Source organism: Monodon monoceros, unplaced genomic scaffold (genome assembly GCF_005190385.1).
Source record: "Monodon monoceros isolate NGI ecotype Baffin Bay Population unplaced genomic scaffold, NGI_Narwhal_1 Super_Scaffold_15, whole genome shotgun sequence".
In the NCBI taxonomy this organism is placed as follows: Eukaryota; Metazoa; Chordata; class Mammalia; order Artiodactyla; family Monodontidae; genus Monodon; species Monodon monoceros.
The window spans coordinates 41,727,629-41,751,491 of NW_021703771.1; the positions used below are offsets into that span (position 1 = coordinate 41,727,629).

At 37.8% G+C, this 23,863-nt stretch overlaps 2 protein-coding genes across 5 annotated transcripts in view; one reads left to right on the forward strand and one right to left on the reverse strand.

Moving 5' to 3' along the window:
- Window positions 1-552: 552 nt before the first annotated feature.
- LAMA4 (laminin subunit alpha 4) overlaps window positions 553-23,863 on the reverse strand; it is a 161,013-nt gene continuing 137,702 nt past the window's right edge. For 2 of the 4 annotated variants that reach the window (XM_029223945.1, XM_029223944.1), the window contains exons 32-40: window positions 22,325-22,512; window positions 20,847-21,036; window positions 19,950-20,105; window positions 18,409-18,568; window positions 16,314-16,444; window positions 15,169-15,262; window positions 14,579-14,698; window positions 10,256-10,753; window positions 553-678 (exon numbers count right to left, since the gene is read on the reverse strand). In XM_029223945.1, coding sequence (XP_029079778.1) covers window positions 10,608-10,753; window positions 14,579-14,698; window positions 15,169-15,262; window positions 16,314-16,444; window positions 18,409-18,568; window positions 19,950-20,105; window positions 20,847-21,036; window positions 22,325-22,512 — 1,185 coding nt within the window. In that variant the 3' untranslated portion in view covers window positions 553-678; window positions 10,256-10,607. Of the gene's footprint in view, window positions 679-10,255; window positions 10,754-14,578; window positions 14,699-15,168; window positions 15,263-16,313; window positions 16,445-18,408; window positions 18,569-19,949; window positions 20,106-20,846; window positions 21,037-22,324; window positions 22,513-23,863 lie in introns of those variants that run through there. The other 2 variants (XM_029223948.1, XM_029223946.1) reach the window with 2 other exon arrangements.
- On the forward strand, window positions 584-2,007 carry FAM229B (family with sequence similarity 229 member B). Its single transcript, XM_029223949.1, has 2 exons — window positions 584-708; window positions 1,881-2,007. The coding sequence occupies exons 1-2, from the start codon at window positions 584-586 to the stop codon at window positions 2,005-2,007; spliced, it is 252 nt and encodes an 83-aa protein (XP_029079782.1).

The following is a 23,863-nucleotide window of genomic DNA, read 5'->3' on the forward strand; positions in this document are numbered from 1 at the left end:
TTTATCTTTGAGAAGCATACTTGGTTAAGTACCTTGCCTAAGATCACATAGTTGGGAAGAGCCAGAGCCAGGATTTGAATCCAGGTCAGTCCAGCTCTTCCAAGGCACTTTCTTAACTAATGCACTGTAAATGTAGAGAGGCAGGGGTTAACAAATAATCACCAGGAAGAGAGGAATAGCTGTAGATATCAGGCAGATGTGAAACTCCTGTACTTCAAAGGAAGACAAGGGTTTAGATAGGCAGAGAGGCAGTGGGAGCTCAAGCTTGTCAATTGCCATAACCATTCAAAAGAAAACAATTTTTTTTCACATAACATAAATGGACTTCAGTTATGTTAACCATAGGGCACAGTTTACTTTATCATCTAGTGGCTATTTTATATTTGCTCAAGACTTAAAATTGTATGTAAAGGAGAGTTATATAATAGAGTATTTATGTACTTTTATATTAAGTATGTCATTTTCCGAATGTTTCTATATGCCTATAGCAAAATTAATATTAAGAATTTCAAAGAACTATTTAAAAACAACTCACCCCTCCTCTCCATTATTTTAACTTTCTAATCTAGGTTTTCAGTGAATTATGCCTTTTCGGTTTGGGACCCAGCCAAGGAGGTTTCCAATGGAAGGGGGAGATCCTTCAGTTGGGCTGGAGCCTGGGCTGAGCTCCAGTGCTTCCTGTAATGGGAAAGAGATGTTACTAACCAGGTAAAAAGTCTTCTTGTCCTAACAGCTGAGGAGATGTGTAATGGCTATCATCAATGCAAGCTTTAGCTGACATTCAATTAGTAAGAAAGAAGCCTAGGAGCATTGCTGTTATTAAATTAGAATTACCAGAGCCTAGGTTTTCTTAGCATAGAGTCTGTATATTGTAAGTCTGAATGATAGACCAATTTTGGGGGGTAAATATTTAGCTAGTTTTTTGTTAATAGTTTCAAGATTATATAACATTCAATCAAATAAGCAAACCTTTAGTGCTATTATGTGCAGGGCACTGTGCTAGGCCTAAGGCTACAAAATATGAAAAAGACTCAGACCTCAGAGTCAATGTCACTTTGGCTTTGACTTGACCTTTGGCAGAAGGAGAGTGATAGAGAGGTGACGAGTCTATTTTTGCAAAATTGAAGAAAACTATAATAGGATTTATTCCACTTTTCTTCTGTTTACCATAGTACATTGTTTGATTTCTCATGGCTTGGAATTTTCAGAACACAGATTTAAGCTTAATAAGGTAGGTACTTTAAACATCAGAGTTATTCAAGAATAAAATAGGCTACTTCAGAAATACTGATCAATAGTCTTTAGAAATGTTTAAGGTTGGGTTATTATTTGATGGGGATGTTGGAAAGGAAATTCAAGCACTAGGTGTATTTTTAGACTAGATGTTATTTAAGGGCTCTTTTAAACCTGAGATCCTATCAACATTTGAATAGTATGTGGAATAATATGTTCAGTTTTATATTTTTCCACAAATATTCTAGTTTTAAAATCACTCAACTGGAGTGATTTTAAGGTGCATATATGTATGAATTGCCATAGTATTATCACTTATGTTTATAACTATGCACTCCCCCCTGCCCCACTTCTCTTTGCCATTTAGCAATCACTGCATACCTTTCAAAAGAACATCTGGAGGGTTATCTTTGTATTTATAAGTTTCTTTTGATTAAATGTATGGCACAACATTTAACAACAATTTCTTTGCAATGTAAGTCTAAAATGTCTGCCTCATTAGTGCCACCGTGTTATATTTATTTTGTGACATTCAGAGATTTCAAAAAGACTTAAAACAGTTGAATGAATATACACTCAAACTTTGGTCCTCTGAAAAAAATTTCCTTTTTTATATCTAAGTACATGTCATTTGCTCTTTTATTTAGGCAACTCCGAAGATGCCCTGGAAATCATTGCCTGACAATAACTAATGTTCCCATCACTGTCTTTGCAACAATGCGAAAGCCACCTACACAAAGCAACAAGGAAATGCATCCTAAATACCATCATTAAGTCTTTTGTAGAGGTTTGACTAGGTCAAGGGTAATGGACCAGCATCATCTTATGATCTGGTAAGCAAATAAAAGTGGTGGCACCTTTGGATGGTGACAGTAGTTGAAATATTTACTTTTTGTAGGGAAAAACCGGAATGTAGTCTGTAAAACATGTGTAGTGAAAAGCCATCAGTTATGTTTGATAGATAAGACAGAATAATATTTCACAATTAGAAAGTGCCTTAGAGATCATCTTGCTCACAGTGGATCATTAATATCAACAATTCACAATGAAGCTTAAGCTACCTTGATTATCAGTCAGGAAAGGCCCATTCTAAATGCTTAATGTGTTTTGGGCTGATTTCCTTTGCTTATTTTTGGGTTGCTACTTAGCTGAATCCTTTCACTTGAATACCCTAAGCCAGTTTCTGTCTTTTGATAATGTTCTGCCCAGGAATGATTATACTGGGTGAGAAATGGAGCCCTGTGGGTTATGCATTTTGAAATAATACCCAAGACTGAAGGAAATTCTTAGTCCATGGTTAATCTGCAAAGCATATACACTGCTATCATATGGGAGCTCAGGTTATTGGTTAAATTTATTATAATGAGGTCAAGGCTGTGATTCTAACCCCTATTTTTCCAGGCAAAATTATGTCTCATCGTCACACTATTACCTCAAGTCCCAACCAGTCATCTTGAAATTGTCTACAGTTAGTATTGAGAAACCTCAGATTTTATTTTTTAATTTTATTCAATTAGACTTAAGGTTCAGTTTTGAGGTGTAGGCCAGCTCTTTCTGTTTTCTTTTTCTTCTTGTAATAGTTCCAAGAAACTCAGCTTGCTTTCTTTACCTCTTGATGGTTGCCAGTCTTCATCCCATGAAATTTTTTTTTCTCCAAAAGACTGACTTTAGTGTCAGATATAGTTTCTCCAGTTTCTTGTCTACTTTTCTGCTCCTGAAGATATATATATATATAAACCTTTTTAAGTGAAAGGTTTATTAGCTTATAATTACTTGCATATAGATGCATGTGTGCTACATGAGGTGAAAAGAAAAGCTTTTCATCAGGGATTTATAAATGGAGAAATTCTGAGAGCTCACACAGTGCTAGGAGATGTTTGAATTCCAACCAGCCAGAGTAGAAAGACCTTATTGAACCTGTGGGGCATTAAGTAGAGTCCTCAGAAAGGTCATGTCTTAGTAGGAGGTCTAAAGTAGCACTAGATTAAAGGTTAATGTATACTAACTTTAACAAAGTTTAAAAATAAGACTTGAGAGAATCAAGATGATCCATGAATAACTTAATTATTTGCCAAATAAAAATTTAATACTCTTCAAAGGAAGAGAAAAAAATCCATTAAGGAAATTGCCCAAGGCTGGGGAAAGAATCATGGGAAAGGAGAAAGGAGTAATGAAAAATTCCTCAGAGCTCATACAAGGCTGGGAATAATTTGTGATTCAACCATAGTGGAAAGAGCTTTTAATATATGGAGTAGAGTCCTCAGTGAGATATTGCCTCAGTGGGGTGGGTTTGGAGTGGAGGATAGCTTTAGACTGAAGGCTGCTCTGGACCTGCCCTAACAAAGCTTAAGAGCAAGAGTGGAAAGGGTCAAACTGATTCCAAGTAACTAAATTGCATCCAAGGAGGGAAAAAACCCCTCAAGATTTAAAGAACTACAGTAAAATCCAGCACCAAAAATGTAAAATTCACAATGATGGTGTCCAACAAAAAATTACCAGGCATGCAAAAAAGAAGGAAAATGCAGTCCATAGTCAAGAGAATCATTTAGTCAATAGAAACAGATTCAGAGTGCTGGATGATAGCATTAGCAGACAAGCTACCGTAAGTGTTCAAGTAGTAGATGAAAGCATAATCACAATGAAGAGAGAAATGGAAGGTATAAAATGGACCCAACTGAACTTCTAGTGATGAAAAATACAATCTCTGAAATAAAAATATACACTGAATGGGATCAAGAACAGATTATACACTGGAGAAGAAAAGATTAATGAACTTGAAGACACAGCTATACAAATTATCCAGAATGAAATATGAAGAAAAAAGGACTGGAAAAAAGAGCATAAATTTTGTGTTTTAATAGCAAGCAGTCTAACATATATGTAAGTAGCTTCCCAGAAGGAGGAGGGAGGACAATAGAAAAATACTTGAAGAAATAATGGCCACATTTTTTCCAGATTTGATGAAAACTATAAATTCACAGGTCCAAGTAGCTTAATTGATCCCAAAGAAAATAGACATGAATAAAACAAAACAAACAAAAAACTATATAATTAAATTGTCTAAAAACCAGGGATAAAGAGAACATCTTAAAACCCAATAGAACAAAAGGACACATTCATTCAGAGGAACAACAACAACAAAAAGAATGAGAGCACTTTTCATCCGAAAGCATGCAGGCAAGAAGGCAATGAAGTCATATCTTTAGAATATCTCTCAAAAATGGTGAGGTAAGGACTTTTCATCAGTACTAGAGGCAGATCAGTAGATCAGTACTAGAAGACATGTTAAAGGAAGTTTTTTCAGGCAGGAAAAAATGATACTAGATGGAAATCTGTATAAGGAAAAAAGAGCACCAGAAATAGAAAATATGTGGGTAAATATAAAAGACTTTTTTCTCATTTTTAAACATTTATTTAACAGGCAAATGACTGTTTAAAGTAAAACTAATAACAATAATTTACATAAAAGTATAATGTATGGTAACAATAGCAAAAAAGACAGGAGGAGGAAAATGGAAGTTTACTTTTGTGTCTTCGGTGATTTATGAAATGGCATAATAGTATTTGAAGATTGATTGTGATGAGGTAAATATGTAATTGTAAACTTTAGATTTATCTCTAAAAGCAAACAGTAACAGAGAGCTAATACACCAGTCGGGGAGATTAAATGGAATAAATATCACTCAATCCTAAAGAAGGCAGGAAAAGAGGAAAAAAAGAACAAAGATAATAGATGTAAACCAAACCATATTGACATTTGCATTAATTACAAAAGGTGTAAATACTTCAGTTAAAAGACAGATTATGAGATTGGCTAGAAAAGTGGATGGTGCCTACATGAACCTACGTTAAGAGTCTCATGCTGTACTGATTGAGCTAATCAGGCACTACATGAACCTACTTTAAATTAAAAGTATAAAAGGATAAAAATAGATATCCCATGTAAACATTAATCAAAAGGAAGTTGGAGTAGCTATATTAATAATAGACAAGAAGGTTTTAGAGCAAGGAATACTACCAGAAATAAAGAGGGACATTTCATGATGATAAAAGGGTCATACAATCTTAAATGTTATGCAGAGCTTCAAAGTACATGAATCAAAAACTGATGGAAAGAACAAATAACTCCACATTTATAGCTTAACATTTTTCAACAACTGGTAGTAGAACAACAGTACAGCAGAATACTATACATTCTTTTCAAGCACACATGGAAAATTTACCAAGAATAGACCATGTTATAGGCAACAAAACAAAGTATGCAGAGTGTGCAAAGTATGTTCCACAACAGAATTAAATTCAAATTCAACAGAAAAATGTCTGGAGACTCTCCAAATATTGGAATACTAAATGAAACACTTTCAAACAACTCATGAATAAAAGAAGAAATTACAGGAGAAATTAGAAAGTATTTTGAAATGAATGAAAATGAAAACAACATATCAAACACATGGGGTACAACTAAAGTAGTGCTTAGAATTAAAGCCTTAAATTCTTTCATCAGAAAAGAAGAAATGTAGGGGAATTCTCTGGTGGTCCAGTGGTTAGGACTCCAAGCTTCCACTGCAGGGGGCACAGGTTCAAGCCCTGGTTGGGGGACTGAGATCCCCACATGCAGCACGGTGTGGCCAAAAGGGAAAAAAAAGAAATGTCTAAAGTCAATTAATCTAAGCTTTCACCTTAAGAAAGAAGAAAAGATGAACAAACTAAACCCAAAATAAGCAGAAAGAAAGAAATAAGATGAAAAAATTAATTAAATAAAAGACAAATAATAGAGAATAATCAATGAAACCAAAATCTGGTTCTTTGATAAGACCAATAAAATTGATAACCTCTAGGCAGAATTAACAAGAAAAAAGGACACAGATTACTGATATCAGAAATGAGAGTGGGACTTCACTGCAAATTTTAAACATTAGGAGGATAAATAGAGTTTTTCACTGGGATGAATTCTTTAGTCTTCTAAGGCTTCTACCTTGAATAAATGCCTTCCCATATTCCTTACATTCCTAGGCAGGAGCTTTCTGTGAAGGGAGTATTATAAACAGTCTGAGGGCAACCCTGTGGCATCATGCTTTCATAACCTTCCTTTCGGTTGACATCAGCTCACGAATCATCCATCTTTAGACATGATCATTTGAAAATGTGTTCTCTGAGGTTGCTGATTTAGCTCACTGTAAACTCACTGTGGTCTGGCTGGGCTAGTGAGGGACTCAGTGCTAAGCAGCTACCATCACTACACTTCCTTCCTTGAGGGATTCAGTTGCTATTCTTCTGGTTGGTAGTGTCATGTTACATTCCTCTTCAGTGTGAGCCTCTCTGTCACATGATTTGGCAGATTAGCAGGCTTTCACCCCTAAAACTCATCTATGCTCTGCCCACCCCATCCTGCCCCCTAGCAGTATCCTCTGCGAATGGTGTCCTCCGGTGTTGTGAAGTTTACAAATTGAGTGGCCTTATCCATGGTAGCTGATCTTTTCCTCTACTTTTCAGGACTTGAAAGGTTACCAAAGACTTGAGGGAATGCTTCTTGTCTCTCTGATCAGCTATGCCATTTTTTCCCCTTGTCTTCTCTCCATGTCTTCAGGCAAATCAGAGATCCCTGGGGCTCAGGGGAACCCAAGTGGAGAAGTCAGTATCACTTTTTCCTTTCTGAAGATTGCCAGGCACTTTTTAAGTGATTGCCTTGGGAGGTGAGATGAGGGGGTAACTTTTATGGAAACTTGGCTTTCCTGAAATTTACTCAAAGAATATTTATTGAGCATATACCTACATGCCAGGCATTGTTCTAGGCTCTTACAACACATCATTGGATGACAGACAAAAATTCGTGGAACTTACATTCTGGACAGTGCCTCTTCTGTTGCCTTTATACAGACTGTGTGTGTGTGTGTGTGTGTGTGTGTGTGTGTGTGTGTGTGTGTGACATGTATGTAGTCTGTTGGGGGCATTGTGGTTTTACATTGCTGGTTATACTGAAATGACTTCTTTGAGCCAGTCCTAAAGAGAAGGGATTGGCTTCACACCTCAAAGTTTGGTGAACCTAAAATGTGTATTTACTGCTTTATGGTCCTAGTTATAGGCTGTAGTCACCAATTAAGGTAAGCAAAGACCCTACTTAACACCCTCTACTACCATGCTATGTACAAGGAAGTGGGAGCCCAGGGAACAGAAATAGCCCAGTGTCTTCTGAGATGCCCCCTTACGAACTGTGCGCTGAGAACTGAGGTGGTTCTTACTGGACAGAGGGTAGGTGGATATATATTATTCTATGTTTATAGAATGGGAAGTATGTGTCTATAAATGTGTATGGTAAACACTTAAAACCATGCTTCTAGGTAAGATCATTTTGGCTTCAGCTATTATTGCTATGGGCTTGATTCTTTCTGTGTTTCCCAATTCACAATTTCAAGAGAAAATTTTCAGTTGTTGGAACTCATCTTTTCATACCACCAGATGGTGGGATGTTGCTTCACTGGAAAGCAATAGAATGGTGCCCTCACCCAGTCAGCTGTGGCCATGAGAGGAGGAAGTGGGATACAGGCCCAAATAGGGCTGCTTCTTCAAACTGGGGCTATGGGAGGCCTCTTGATTTCCAAGGTGCTCTGAACTGGCAGGGGCCATGAATGACAACTAGTCAAAATTACTCTGAACATCCAATCTATATATATATATATATTTTTTTGCGGTACACGGGCCTCTCACTGTTGTGGCCTCTCCCGTTGCGGAGCACAGGCTCTGGACGCGCAGGCTCAGTGGCCATGGCTCACGGGCCCAGCCACTCCACGGCATGTGGTATCTTCCCAGACCGGGGCACGAACCCATGTCCCCTGCATTGGCAGGCGGACTCTCAACCACTGTGCCACCAGGGAAGCCCCTCTAATCTATTGTATGAAGTTCCAATATACTATGATTAACTAAGAAAGGAAATCATACTTCTTTCTCCCTAGACAGTTGAGAGAAGATGGGGTCCCATCTAAGAACTGAATCAAGCTCTTATAAATGGTAAATTCAAGGTTTCAGAAGGACATTGTGTGGTTAAGAGGGTCAGCAGATATGGGTCAGTAGATTCTTACTTGCTGAGCATAAGAATGTGAAATAATAACTGCAAAGAAGTGGCCCTGTAAATTGCAGAGAAGGTAGAAGAATTTTTGTGACTTTAGTCTGCATATATGTGAGTCTGCGTACACACTTGTTGTAGTTACTGGAGGTCTGGCCAGGGTCTGGGCCACTGCTGAGAATGAAGGGCATAGAATGGCCCTCTAGGATGTCTCAGGAAAATCTCTTGGAAAAGAAAATGGCAGGATGTTCCAGAGCTACTGCCTCCATCTTGGGTCTGTTGTAGGGAGGACTGTGAAGGCTTAATGTGTCTTAAGCATTGGTCCAATCTGTACTGGTTAAGGCCCTAGACTATTGGCTTCAGAGTCTTCAGCTCAGAAGCCACATAGGCCCAGAGGCCATAGCTCTCAGAAAGTTTTGTTTGGTCAGCCCAGTATTTTGCGCTTGTGATTGCTGTTGTTTTAATTTTAATTAGTTACTAACTGAAAAATCAGGCCATTTCAAGCCCCTCAAATTTCACATTTCCAGCTTCTTTTGGAAATTCTGGCCCTTTTGATTTTCTGTCAGACACCACCAGGTTCACTCCTTCATGATACCTCTCTGGCTGTATAGGTGGTTGAGTCTGTGACTCCAGCTTTAGAGACCAGTTGAGAGTTGGCCTGAAGGCAGACAGTCCCCTGGGGGCAGGAAGCAAGGGGACAGTCATACTGCCCCTGGAGGCAGGCAGCAGTCCTATTTCCAATTCTGGCTCCTCAGTCTAGCTGAATGACAGCAGGCGAGGTATTTAATCGTTCTAAATCTCAGGCTTCTCATCTGCAAATGCTACCTCATCGGATTACTGTGATGATCAAGTGAAATCTGCTTTAATTTAGCTTACTGTGGAGGCTGTCACTTAGTAAGTCCTCTATGGATATTAGCTATTTTTGTTGATCTTCATCATTATTATTAATGTACCTGAGACATGAGGGTAGTAGGGGAATGTAAATAATTACATATATATGTAAGAGCTTATTTTATTCCCTTAGTAATTCCTCAAAATACTTTATACTCCCTCCCCATACCCCAAAAGTCACTCCTCTTATGTACCTTCAATCCTATTGATATGAGGGTCTGTTTTCTCATTTTGTCTTCATTGTTGATTATCTTTTCATGTATAATTCTTTTATTTCAGTCTGTATATTTTAATATTCTACCAGCTAGTCAAGCCTATTTTTCCTTTTCTAGACTTTATTAATATATATATACCTAAAAAATAATTTTAAAATTTTAGAAATAAGACTAGTTGTGTTGCAGGTATGTGGGGGAAAAAACTTTTAATAAAAGGACTTCTATACTTTTAAGTGGAATTGTATGACTTTGTCTTATTCTCTTTGCTATAATGTCTTTCATGATTCCTACAGAACACACAGTAACAATATCCTACAAGAACCTCCCCTCATGCACAATTTTTTTCTTTTAAGGAAGAAAGGAAAAAAAGTAGGCATTTATTCGATTGAGGCTTTCTTTTCTTTCTCTCCTGGAAACAAATTATATTACCATTTTCTGATAATTTGTTAGAAATTTACTTTATTAAACCTTGATAAAACTAAAATGTGGGGCTTCCCTGGTGGCGCAGTGGTTGAGAGTCTGCCTGCTGATGCATGGGACACGGGTTCGTGCCCCGGTCCGGGAAGATCCCACGTGCTGCGGAGCGGCTGGGCCCATGAGCCATGGCCGCTGAGCCTGCGCGTCTGGAGCCTGTGCTCCGCAACGGGAGAGGCCACAACAGTGAGAGGCCCACGTACCACAAAAAAAAAAAAAAAAAAAAAGCAAAACTAAAATATTCTTGCTATACTGATAGACCAAACAAAAGTGCTAAAAGCAAATCTATAATCTAATTTTAGATTTTATGTACATTAGTAAATCTTTTCAAATAAAGAAAGTATACCAAAGATATTTTGGTATAGGTTGAATGTTATCTTACCTAAATGAAAGATGAATCTGAGAATCTAGCCACGATTTAAAAATGTGTGCCAGTGTTTATTTAGAATCCCTTCTATTTTATTAGACACAGGAACAGTAATTTCGCCAGCAGGAAGTAATACAATACAGGTAAGTTTAACGCTCCTTTGATTGTTATCCATGGCAGGCATTTTGGATCCAAGGTGTAAGAATCCAAATAAGAAATAATAAACATCCAGTCCCTGATGATTCATTTAAGTCCTGCTCAACTAGATGAAAGCTTCTACCAAGAGGAAGAACTGCCACTCCTCCTGGCTGGCTTTGTGTTTCTTTCAGTGCTCTAAAGAACTTTGTACTTGAGTAGCTCTGCTGTGTCAGGCTGCTGGACAGGAGTTGATGCTCACGGCACCGCTGACCAGGGCTGCTTTACTGAAGCTCACTGGGCGCCCGTCAATCACAAAGTGACGGATGCAGCCTGTGAAGGGTCTGCCAGGGGCCAAGCGTGGTGTCAGTAGAGACTCTGGAAAAAGAAAGAAATGAACACAAAGACTGCAGTTGAGGCGTTCCAAGCCCAAATATTACTTTGTGGCAAAAATATACATCATAACCGCTCACATTATCAAGATGATTTACATGTCAAAGACGGAATATAGTAATAATTTACGCATTTTCTCAGAAATATTATCTGCTTTTGAAGTAATATGAACATGTAGTAATTTTAAAGTTTTGCCATGTTTTCCATGATCAAATTTCAGAGTATAATTCAGCTGTGTATTTACCATTGAAATTTACCTCTTACAAGTAAAGCCTCAGCAGTGAATTTTTGGGATCTACATATGCTTTTTAGAGTTCATTTCACCTGGGCCTCACTTATTTTGTGTGCTTTACTGAGACAGAGGAAAGAAAATTTAGCTTCCAAACTCTTCTTGGAATTGGTTAATGTTTGTTTAATTTGTATCATTACCCTTCATCCTTAATCCTCCACATTTCTGCCAAGCTCATAAAATATAATGAGAAAATAATGAATTCAAGTAAACTAAATTTTAATTTTTCTGAGCTCAGGGCTGAAGAACTATAAATAGGATAATGATAACTAGCCTAGTCTTTGTGTGGGTACAGGTGCCCTGGGGTATGCCAGGGGACTTTCCTCCCATTATCTTAATTAGAGATCTAGAAGAAGCCTTGATGCTTATTAATTGTACAGACACAATTAAATGTGTTGAGATGATAGAAGCAATATAATTTAAAGCAATTTAGAGAGCTTAGAAATATCATGAAATTAAAATCCATTTAGTGAAAGCTTATTATTATGTACAAAACAGCTATGTGAGCAGTAGCAGATAAAAGATGGAAAACACTTAGAAATCAGTAACTCAGGAGGGAAGATAAAAAAGGGAAGATTAAATACCATCAAGCAGCTGTAATAAGTTTTCCAAGCAATGTAGATTAAGAATATGTGGAAGCTTTGTATTGAAAATAAATCATGGAAATAACATTTCATATTTAGAATGATAATTATCAGGTCTTAGATTTGGAAGGGGCCTAAGAGATCAATTCCCTTTGTCTCTAGATTAGTATGACTATATATATTCTTCACGCCTGTTCAGTGTACTTCATCATCAGAATAAAGATGAACAGGAAAGAATGTAAGGGGTAGAAACATCTATTTCTTCTGTTCATTTTGGACACTAGTTTTAGAACATGGATTTTGATTCTGCCCAAGCTTACCACCCTTTGGTTCATGGGGGACAAATTCTAGAGGAAATAGTTCATGTAGAAATTATGGTCTGCATAATTCACTACACAATTTATTGCAGTAGTGACAATAAAGTGCCCCAGAACCCTAAGTAATTGATTGATAAAATCAACACATGATTTTAAGAGCAAACATTCCGCAGGTTGAAAGCTTGACTATATACAGAATAATGCAGGATCTTCAGTACAGGAATGAATCGTCCTTAACTCAAAAAATTAACTTCTAATTTTGATTTTTAAATGATCATACAATGAAGTTGAATTTTCTGGTATAAAGTTCATTGAATTTCAATGCATTAACTTTTTATTGATAGAAACAATGTGTTACCAGGGTTCTGCCTTGTATAAGAGAGCTGGTTGGGATTCTAAGAGATTTCAGTGCATATAGGGGTTTTGTTTATGCCTAATTTCCTTTAGTTATTCTTTTTCATGCCCCAGTTTCTGATGTGATTTTACTGGAATTAATCTTGAACAGCTCAAAATTATGTGATTAATGATGTTCGGCTTAAATTATAATTGCTTCTGTTCTAGGCTTGCTGGCATGATTCGTAGATGGAATTAAGGGCTGCAGTGGTGCAGTGGGCTGGTGAGTATGCCTTGCTAGCTCCTGTGTGTTGGCTCATTAGCTAAAATTTGCTATTCATTGCATGTCTCAGGCAGGCAGAATTTGGCTTCAGGTATATCTTTCCCACCCAGTCTGTAGAGCTTAGCAAGTCTTACAGTGAGAGATGATGGCAGTGTGTAATGCTGGGATGAGACTCTGAAAACAAACACAAATCAGAGAGACAAATATTTGTTTGAATGAGAGACAAATATTTGATATAGTAAGCACTCTGCGTGCAAAGTAAAGAACAAATACCATAACTTCCATGAGCCCACGCTTGTTTTGTTCATCTTCTGGAGCCTAGCACAGTGCTTAATAGACACTCAATACATATTTGTTGTGTGTTGAAGTCGTGTTCTCTGGCAGCAAGGAGTGTACAATTTAGCTTCAACAATATTCTGCAATAAGTGCCACAAAGGTGGTATGCATAGCACACTCTAGTGGGAGGGGGGCATGTGTGTAAAAAGTCTGAGCTGGATCCTCAAGGTCAATAAGAGTAAAGTTGGGGGAAGAGTGGGAGAAGTTCCTTGAAAATGTACTAGGGGAGGCAAGAAAGGACATCTTCCAGAAACTGATGCCTTGTGCACTTGTGCAAAGGCCTGGAGCAAAGAGACCATCATTGAACATCCAGAGGACTGCAAGTCCCAGCAGGTAGGGGGAGGCCCCAGAGGCAGGGGCAAGGTGGGGGCGGGGGGGGGCAGATGATCAGGACCTTGCATGCCAGGCTGACTTTGATCCTGTAGGCCCCTGGGAACCTGTGAAATATTTTAAACTACGTTTTGATTTCCCGGAAGAAAGCAATGTGCAGAAATGGAGGAACTGATAGGACATGTCTTCCATACTGTACCTGCATGAAGTGCAATGTGGTTTCTGCCAGTATTTCTTTCAGAACCAAAGCCTGGAGCAGGAGGGGAGGACTGAGAAATGGAGATGGGAGTGGACAGCAGGAGTAAAGGAGAAGAAGCGTTGCTTTTTGAGGGTCTCAAATATTTCATCAGTGAGTTACTGTTATTGTCTATACTGGTATTTGAAAAATTCATATTACAAAGCAGAAGAGTGCTTTGTTGCTACTATTTTGTGAGTACGCAAGACTGGATGCTTAATCTTTCTCACTCTCTTAAAGCATTATTTGCCTTTACATGGGTCAGTCTAAAATAGTCTAGTTAGGATGCGAGGTAAAACCATGTTAAGTTTTTCCTTAAAATCCCCACCAAATTCCAGATGTAAAAGCTTGATTTTTCCCTCTTGCTACCTTTATCATTCAATTTTTCCAAGTTGATGAAGTGTGTGAAACAATCACTTTCAACATAAGGCCATGGTCCCTGCTTCAGAGGTTTAAAGTAATTGTGGAGGGTCCATAAGTGTCCTATCACCATCCTGGATTATACACCATTCTTGGCAGATGACAGCAGTGATGTCACTGATGATGTTTACAGAACTGCAGCTGGGAACCTCTCAGGGAATGTGACTACATAGGAACAACGGAACTTCTGGTCTGCAGCTGTTTTCACATTTCAAACTAGTCCTGGTCGGGAAGAACTGTGTATTCTCTCTTAGTGTGGAAGAGGAGCAACTATCCACAAACTTTTAGTGCTCCAAGGTTCTTCCTCAGATCCTAGAGCAGCAATAGTGTATGAGTTTTCTTTGTGTCAGAGATAAGATAGAGTGTGTTTCACTGTGTGTATGTGAGGAGGGTATGTAAAGTGAAGAGAAAAAAATTAAGCAGATGCAGCAGAGGGAGAGAAGTTATCTACTGGTTAGAATGCCGTGGTGTAGTTCTTATGTGTTACTTTGTTTTGATCCTTGGATAACGTTTCATAATTGTCAGTACACTTTTTCCTATGAAAGGATATTGTATATAAAATCCTTTGAGTTATTAGATGAATTATGAAAATACATAGCTCAATTCTTAATAGTATAATAACAGTTATGAGAACTTAGTGTCTTTTTGGATTTGGAAACTTGTCCTTTTAAAATAACTCTTACCTGGAACACCTCCAACAAACACAGGCTCCCTTTGATCAACTGGTTTTGGATTCAGGGGTCCAACCACATGGTTCACTTCAGAGTCTACATCCAACTGAACCACATTTGAATCTCTAATAACTGAAATACAGAGAAAAGAGTGGTCATAAGTGACACTGAAGTGATTAATTTTCACATGAAAGGCAATAATTCATTACAGTAATGGCTTTTATTTATTCTGGAATAAACCATACACTTTCCTCTAATCACTGAAAACATCAGTGTCTAAGCAAAAAATAACATTTTCCTTTGAAAGGGATAATAGTTAGGATACTCTTTCTGCTACTTCTTTGCTCCATAAGGTATGCATTATTTAAACAACTCCCGAAGACTATTCTGGCAGCATTAGTATTTTCAAATCACATGTGGATTCAATATACACATTTTAGTACAGTAACATTTGATTCTCTTCTCTTGGCCACTTTTAGACTGTCATCTATTACCTATTCTGTCATATAAGTTATAGTCTAAGTTCTGCCAAGCCATCATGCCACAGGTGGGTGTGTAGGCTCACTTTATTAAGGAAACCCAGGACACTCAGCTTTTCTCACCTGTAATTCTGTGCCATCTGCCATCACAGAGACTCTGCTTGGGTGTCACTAAGGTGGAAAAGTCTCTGATACCATTATTGACTTTCACTATGACCTGCAAAAGACAAGGCACATTGTGGAATTTAATTTCATTTCTCCTCATTGTGATAAAATGAAATTTCTTACATTTACCACAGGGAAGGAGAAAACATCCAGACATGATTAGCTTTGCAATTTGAACACAAGGGGTCACTCTTTAGTAGGCTACAGAAAGTTTAAACTGTTCCTCAGAGAGAGAACAAAATAATGACACAGGAGAGAAGAGGGGGCAAGGAACAGTAAGATAACACAATAAATTCCTTTAATTTTAAAGATGAAATGTGTTATACAAGGCAGGCTAAGGTACTGATGAAGAGCATGGACTCTAAGAGCCAGACTGCCTGGGTTCCCACCCCAGCGCTCCCACTTATGTCACTCTGCGCCATGTTTTCTCATTTGCAAAATAAGGGTGATAACTATAATACTTACTTCATGGAGCTGTTGGGGGGATTAAATGAGTTAATCCATATAAAGCAACTGGAATGGTATCTGACACACAGTAAAGCACCATATAAGGATTTGTTTTATTATTATATGGTTTAATAGAATATACAGGAACTCAAATGAAAATCAGTTATATTAAGTTAGGGACATCATTGAAAATATGCTTCATATTTATTTGAGTACTCTCATGAATGTTCTTTAGTAATATTATTTAAGGATGAAAGTGGTGTTTATAACAGAATTTTTTGTTTTTAGTAGTTGAAAATATATGCATATAGATTATAGAGCGATGTTTTAGTACTTGTTGGTTTTGATAGTTGAACATGTTTGCTGCTTCCATTTGTTGTAAAAAATTTCTCTTCCGATTCTTTTGTTAAAACCTTTTAATTATTGATTTTTGCCACAATTTCGTGGCTCTTTGCTCTAATCAAATCAATTCCCAACGTATGAATCTGAATCCAAATATTGCCTGCATTTTAATTTTATGTTATACCTTCCCTGTTGTTTGTTCTTTCCCCCAGTTAGGAAAGATTGATGAAATAATTCTGTGAAATAAACCTGCTTCAGATCCAGAATCCAAGATCAGAGGAGACAGACTGTTAAGACAATTTTTAACACATTACCTGCCCATTTTTCATGTGAACATTTAGGTACTCCCCATTGACACTGTGGCCGTGAACAAGGGTTCCAGAACTGCTTCTGGGACGGACTTCAAATGCAATCTCAAACTTCAATCCAATATTGAAAGACTCATCTATGGAGAGAAATACTATTAGTTCTCAAGAACAGCAACCTAAATTTTGTAACCATGGTTTGATTGCAGGTTTTTTACTTGTTTTTGAAAGTTCGACGCATTTTTCAATAGGTAAGCAGAAAGTGTTGTTTTCCATGTCCAACACACTGTGGAAAGCTCCGTGGGGGTCTGAGATAACTAGCACACCACTCCTGCTCTGGGGCCTGGGGAGGAAACAGCTTGCTGAAAACACAGCATGGCTATGTGAGCACAGGTGAGGAGAAATTGATTCCAACTAGCAGGACCATTTAATATCTCAAAAGTGAGAAGGAGGAAAGAGCAAACTGGGAAGAGTGAGTCGTCTGAACACAAGTACAGAGGCTGGAACATTTGGAGAGCACTGTGAATGCCAGTGTGGCTGGACTGTCCCCTGTAAGGGTAGACGGAGGCAAGGTGAATGGGGAAGGCTGGTGGGAGCCACACTGGGAAGGGCTCTAGTGCTCCAGTATGGAAGGCAGACTTGACTTTGCAGTCATTGAGCAAGGGAGCTGACTTGATCAGATCTGTATTTAAAATAATTCTTAAAAAAGTAACTGGTGCCAGTGCTGCAGAGCATTTGGGAGGAAAAACAAAGTGAGAGCAGCAAAAGCAGTTAGGAGCTGTTATTGCAGTGATGCAAGAAAATGAATTCTTCTTAAGACTAGCTGTGTTCACTCCAAGAGACTCATTGCAAACCTGGGCATCTTAATAATGTTCATTTGACGTGTCTCCTCATAGATAACTTTTTAATTTTTCCCGCTATTAATTAATGTTTATCGAGAACATAAATTGTGCAGGTTGCTATGCTTTTCAGGCTGTCCAAGTCTTTGAGTTCTTCTCACCGAAATTCAATGAAGGGTTGAGAAATGTGCCTGTAGGTGTTTTAGTAGGGATAAAGGATGAGAAAGGAAAGTAAAACCATGAGTTAGACAAAGAGAGGATATATTACCTGTGGTTATTCTATTGGATATGCGGGCGGTTTAAGAAGGAATACTTGGCTGCACTGTAATGTCTTTATTCAGACGATGTTGAGGGCAGGGAACATGTGGTTTTATACCCTTCTCCTATCTTCTTTCCCAGCATCTGTCCTGGTACCTTCCTCACACCTAATGGTTGCTCTATAGAATGTTGGTGGAATGGATTGGATGGTGATTGTGTGCAGTCTGTTTAGGATTTTATTTATTTATTTTTTGGAATTATTGATGCTACTTTTATTTTTTTTTTAAGTCTTTATTGAATTTGTTACAATATTGCTTCTGTTTTATGTTTTGGTTTTTTGGCCGCGAGACATGTGGGATCTTAGCTCCCCGATCAGGGATCGAACCCACACCCCCTGCATTGGAAGGCAAAATCTTAACCGCTGGACCGCCAGGGAAGTCCCAGGATTTTATTTATTTATTTTTAGAACTATTATGTTCCATCATCTGGCATAGGGACTGTCATACCAGAGGCACACAATAAAAACTTTGTTGAATGAGTGAGAGAGTAAGAGTTGAGGAGAATAAAAATCCAGAAATAAAATGTTTTTGGGATAGTGTTGTCTGCTAGAGTTGCTGGCAAGGGGAAGAAGTGGACCTTTCCTTAGTAGGAACAATGGGTGATGCTTAGAGGGAGCAGAGAAAGACCTAGAGACTGAGGTGGCCAAGAGCCAACACAGGTTAGACCATGGTACAGCATAGGAAATTCTAAAGGGGCCAAGATGGTCTACCTCCAGAGGTTTGGCAGCTGTGGAGAAGCACTGGCTGGGGAAAGCAAACAGGGATGGGCACGGTCCATGTGTCTAGTTTGGAGGGTAGGAGAGGAGAAAGGTGGTCCTTATGGAAAGAGGCCATTTTCTAGGGCTGAGTTAGATTTTCTGGTTTTTATCTTTGGGCCCAATATCCCTGTCAGCCACCTCTAGGAATGAAGTATTTCATGATTCACGTTTTAACATAAGTCATTGTTACCTAGAACCACGTATCCTCCTTCTGTTGAAAAGTATGTTCCTGTTTCCATTGGGCCTTCAAAACAAGGAGTCACGCTAAATGTCTGAGAAGCAGAGGTGATGGAGGCCCCACTGAGCTGGAGATTGCTGAGGCAGCCACTGAAGCTGTAGACTGAGTTTATCTGAGAGAAGAAGACATTTCTTAAAATCCATTTTCTCAACACTCACAGATGTACCCAAGGGAAACAAAATGAAGGGATTTGAGTCCAGAGAGAAACCAAGTAATTTCTTGCCTTATTTATCTTAGCTATCTGAATGATCAGTAGTCTTCCAGGTAGTTGCTTTATAACTAGCTCTTTGAAGCTGGAATTTTGTATTTGATAATGACAGCCTACCGTAATTAAGGTAACGAAAATTTTTACGTTTTTCAAGACAAGGTAAATTGTAGCTGTGGTTTTCAAATTGAACATTAGAAATACCCTCGTTTGTTTCTCTTCAAGAAGAACAGCTGTGCCCTAGATCACCTAATGCTGATGAGGGCTAGCAAAGTTCTTAACCGTTAAATCTACCATGGCTAAATAAACAGCAGAAAGCTTGCTTCACTGTCTTCATTGTTTTGTGGTTGAGCATTTATCATACTACAGAACATGGAACACGGGCCACTTGAGATAACTGACTTCACACTGCTTTGGAAATCTTTCTTTTAAAGAAGTTATCATGAAATTGGGGGTACTTACCTAAAATCTAATTAAACATGAACATTTTCCCCCTTTTTTGCTTTATCCACATATATTAACAGATCTTAGAAGTATATTAATTCTTTGTGTTAAAGTCAAATCTATATTTATGTTAAAAAACTTAGTCCTTTGATGCATTCCTTTATTGCTAGATAATTTTTAAAGGTCCAATATTTTAAACTTTTAAATTACAAAAATAATGTTGTTGTTGTTTTCTACTATATCCTCACGTCTCCCCAGGGGTAACCACACTTCCTTGCACATTTACAAATTGTGTGTATGTGTGTGTGTATAAGGAACGAAAATGAGATCATAGTTTACATAAGGGCCTGAAAGGCTTTTTTCATCCAATAATATATTGATATAATGGAATGACTTGCTTTTTTTTTTTTTTTTCCGGCTGTGCCACATGGCTTGCAGGATCTTAGTTCCCCAACCAGGGATTGAACCCAGGCCATGGCAGTGAAAGCACTGAGTCCTAACCACTGGACCGCCAGGGAATTCTTTCTTGGGTATTTTTTTAAGATTAAAAGTATGGTTACTTGCTGAACAAATAAGCATCTCCTTGAGACATAAATTTTCATGATAGTTTGTATCTCTGAAACATTTTTCATCTCACCTCTACCCTAGAATCAAAAGATCACTCTGGGCTTTGTAATGTCACAGGGTGGACAGACAACCTCAGGACAATACCCACTTATGTACCCCATCTCCAGCCAAACTACAGCTTTACTTTTGCCAGTTTCCTAATCGTAAAATGAGGGCCAGAGTAAATGATCTTCCAGCTCTAAAGGTCGATGGCTCTACCTGGTCACGTCTGGCTTACCTGGACATTTTTCACAGCCTTTCCAGGAGCCACACCTCCCAGATAAATAGGACCCTTGATTTTCCAGGTAGCTCCAGTAGGGGGAAGACTTTCTTCTAAGACTCGAAGACCATCAATTATCAGTCGGCCGCTGCTCTTTTCCCGAATAAATATCACCTGGATGGAGAGAAGGACAATAGAGAAGGCTGGGTTGCCTCTCCTCCCAACTTTGCTACTGCAATGCCACAGAAGTTCTTTAAAAAAGTGGTCCTTTCTCTGAAGGTTAGGAGTCTCTTCCTTTAATGCTTGATTTAAAGTTATAGGCTTAATTTCCAAATACAGCTTATGTTTAGCAGAGTTCTCTGAGGCTCTGCCCAGCTGGCCAGCCCATGTGCTTTCTCTTGTAAATTTAATTATAATTAATTGTAATGCAGCTGACATTGCTTACTCTTTCCAGTATATACACACTGAATTGCTTTGATATTTAGGTTATTCTACCTGTTGTATCCTGTTGTCCTAACAGATTTACTCTTCACTTTGTACCTTCCATAGCTTAGTCTACGAGACACTCAGCAATCATTGAAAATTTAGAACATTATAGGCAGTGGAAAAAAAACCAGTCGAGTGAAATATCCTTAAAAACCAAACGTCGGTTTATGTTGGCCATTGATCTTTTGTTTAAAATAACTACACTAAAAAAAATTGATCTGTCAAAAATATTATACTCAGACTGTATTTCTTTTAAAATAATATGCTTCAAGATTTTTATAATGAGTTAATGAAGGCTTTGAAATTGAACATATAGCAACAGAATTTTTAAATGGATGTTTCTAGAAAAACCCCTGGTGGGTATTAGTGTCAGTCCATTTGACAGTGGTGGACATTGGCTGATAATAATATTCTCTGCCTTCAACTTACATCATGCCACAAACCATCACTGTATTTCTCTTGGCTTCTAATCTTCAGTTTCTTGTGGCCAACATTAAACATGAAAACCAAGCGGCCGTGGGCTAAGAAGAGAGCCATGAAGTCATTCTCTTCTTGATCCGAGACATAGAAAATCATCCCATGGGAGGAACGTGTTTTCAGACGAATGGAAAACTGGGATCTGGTAAATGAGAAGAAAAAGCTTACCACCTGTCAAAGGAGACTGAGGGTGATCTCTAACTTTCCAAGGCAACAGAGTGTAAGGAAGAATAAAGCCATTCGATCTAATCCCAAGCAACATTCTTCTAATTATTAGTATTATTAGAAGATTAGAATAGAATACTATTAAAGATTAAATTAGAATACTAACATTCTTAGTATTATTAGTGAGTATCGGGTAAGTACCGCTAGTTCAAAAATGTAAATCCTTCTCCATTTCCTCACACAACAGGGATACATCCCACATTTAAGAAAGTGTTGTTTCAGTAAAGGATAATCTCATGTCTTCTTTTTAAAGTATGGTTGCAATTAGTTTAGTAAAAATCTTTATGTTAAAGAAGCTTCATGTGGACAAAATAGTAGTAATTAATATGCATATATAATTTTGCATAGAAACAATATGATTTGTGTACTGTCTAAAATACAGATTCAATTTTCTCCCTGTAAAAATTAATCAATGGATATCACATGCTAAAAACAGCTACCAGAATGTGTAGAAATTAAATAAAAATTTCAGAAATTTAGCTCTAGGCCATAGAGTAAGATAAATTTATGAGGCTAATTTCCAGTCTGATTAACTCTAAATTTTTCCTGAAGAATACAAAATACTGATTCTGCCCATTAGGAAAACAGGAAATTAGAAGGCATTAGGAGTTTCTTATTGAATGCACTGCTTGTATGAATGTCTGAAAGAGCTATATACGACCTATATAAGAATATCTGGGTGCTAACAGTTTACAAAGAAGTCTTCAATAATACTAAATAACCTGGAGATTTGTGAAATACCAGGAAGAGTGATGAACTTTAGAGATAGCTTGAGGGCCAACAGAGATACAAGCGCATTTGTATTTTCAGTGTCTTTCCTTATTAACCTTCCAGCAGTTCAGATGCATTCCCATTTACAATCTGAAAGCAATTTGTATGGGGGAGGGAAGGTGATAGCAAGGTTAAATCATGAGTCATTTAAAATTTACCCCATCTTCCTTTCTTTGATTGTCTTTTCTTTTTGATAAAGTACAGCAAACTCCCAGGAGAATGCTGTTTTATGCACCTTACTTTTGGGAAGAAAGTCACAGAGAATGTTATTTGTTGGACAGTATGAATCATGTACTATTTAGTATTTGTTTTGATGATAAACGAATACGATTAATTTGGCACAGAAAAATTATAGGAAAAGGATGACATATGGCAAATAAGGATGCAGCCCAGCCATGGCATCAAGTTTCTGAAAGGATAGTATGTTACTTTACTTTTCACCAAAATCTCCTTTTAAGTGTTCAAACTCTTGGCGGCTGTTGGCTGTCCCTCCGTACTGATAGGCGTGCTCTATTGCTCTAGGGCTGTTGGAAAGGTGGCAGTGAGAGTCTCTTGGAACATTCCTCTCTAGGAATTTCAGGCCAACAGGATCCCATGAAGGAGCATCTTTGCTTTTCTCTCCCTATAAGAATAGGCAACGAATCATTTAAGGGACAAAACTGACATACTAGTAGCAAAAATTCATTTTTGATTTTCTTATCATTAATAATGATGATAAATAATTCAAGGGTATATTATCTGTGCATTTTCCACTCATAAAATACTAGGCCTCTCTCTCCCTTCCTCTACCACCATAAGCAAATGCCAGCAGTAGCTGCAGCAGTAACAACAACAAACAACAACAGAGTATGTTAACAAATCCAAAATTCTAGTCTGTGATAGTGAAGCTATAGAGACAAGTGCTCTGTGATGTAAATTAAATGCACATCTTAATCAATGATGAAAAATGAAAAAGCTGGCAATAAAATAACCCTGAGACAAATCAATAAAATCCTCATATCATATGCAACAGTATCACTTGAATACACATATTATTATTTACACATCCTGTATAAAAAGTTAACAACTTAGTAACATCTTCAAAATATTTAAGAATATTTTTGGTGATATGTAGCAAACCTATGTGACAGGATATAAAACAATTTTTAAAAACTATCTTGTGCTCTTAAAATTGCACTACTGATTTTAAAATTTAGAATTGTGAAACTATAGACTACTATTTAATGGTCATTTAGTCAATTTCTGAAGCAAAAGTACATGCAAGTAAATCTGAGCATTCATCTACTTATTTCTTCAAGCAAATGTTTATTGAGTACCTAATAGGTAGGAGTGAAGGGGAAAGAAATCAACGTTTCTGCGTGCCTTCCATGGGCAGTGTGTGGTGGGGAATAGAAAGGTGAGTGAGACATGCTTCCTGTTTTTTAAGGACTGAAAATTGATTTGGAAGAATAGGCTTTTAAACAACAAATTGGAAGACAGGTTGTTGCTGGACAGAAAGGACCTTAGATGACTTGGTAAAGAATGGGGTCTTGTGTTTTAGGTGATGAGGAGACACTCAGGTTTTAAAAGCAGGGAGTGGCCTGATCTGACCCACTTGGGAAGAAATCCTGCAACAAAGCAAGGGTGGAGAGAGAGGAAATGTTTGGCACTAGGGAGAATTGGAGAACACAGTAAGAGTCAGGATGAGACACAGGATTAGAGGAGAAAAGACAATTTCTGGTTCAGGCTGTTGAATGAATGCACACATTTAGTTTTCCTCCTCCCTAATTCCCACTGAAATGTCAGAAGAACTATACACATGAAAATAAATCCACAATAGTCCTGGAAGTCTATGAGGCTTTCTACTAGTCGAACAAAGCAGTGTGGAATTTCCAGAAGATAATAATACAGATTGGAACAGACTGACAATAAAATTCTTAATCTCATATGGGCAAAATATAAGACCTCCAAAAAAAATCAGTGTTCCAGGCAAA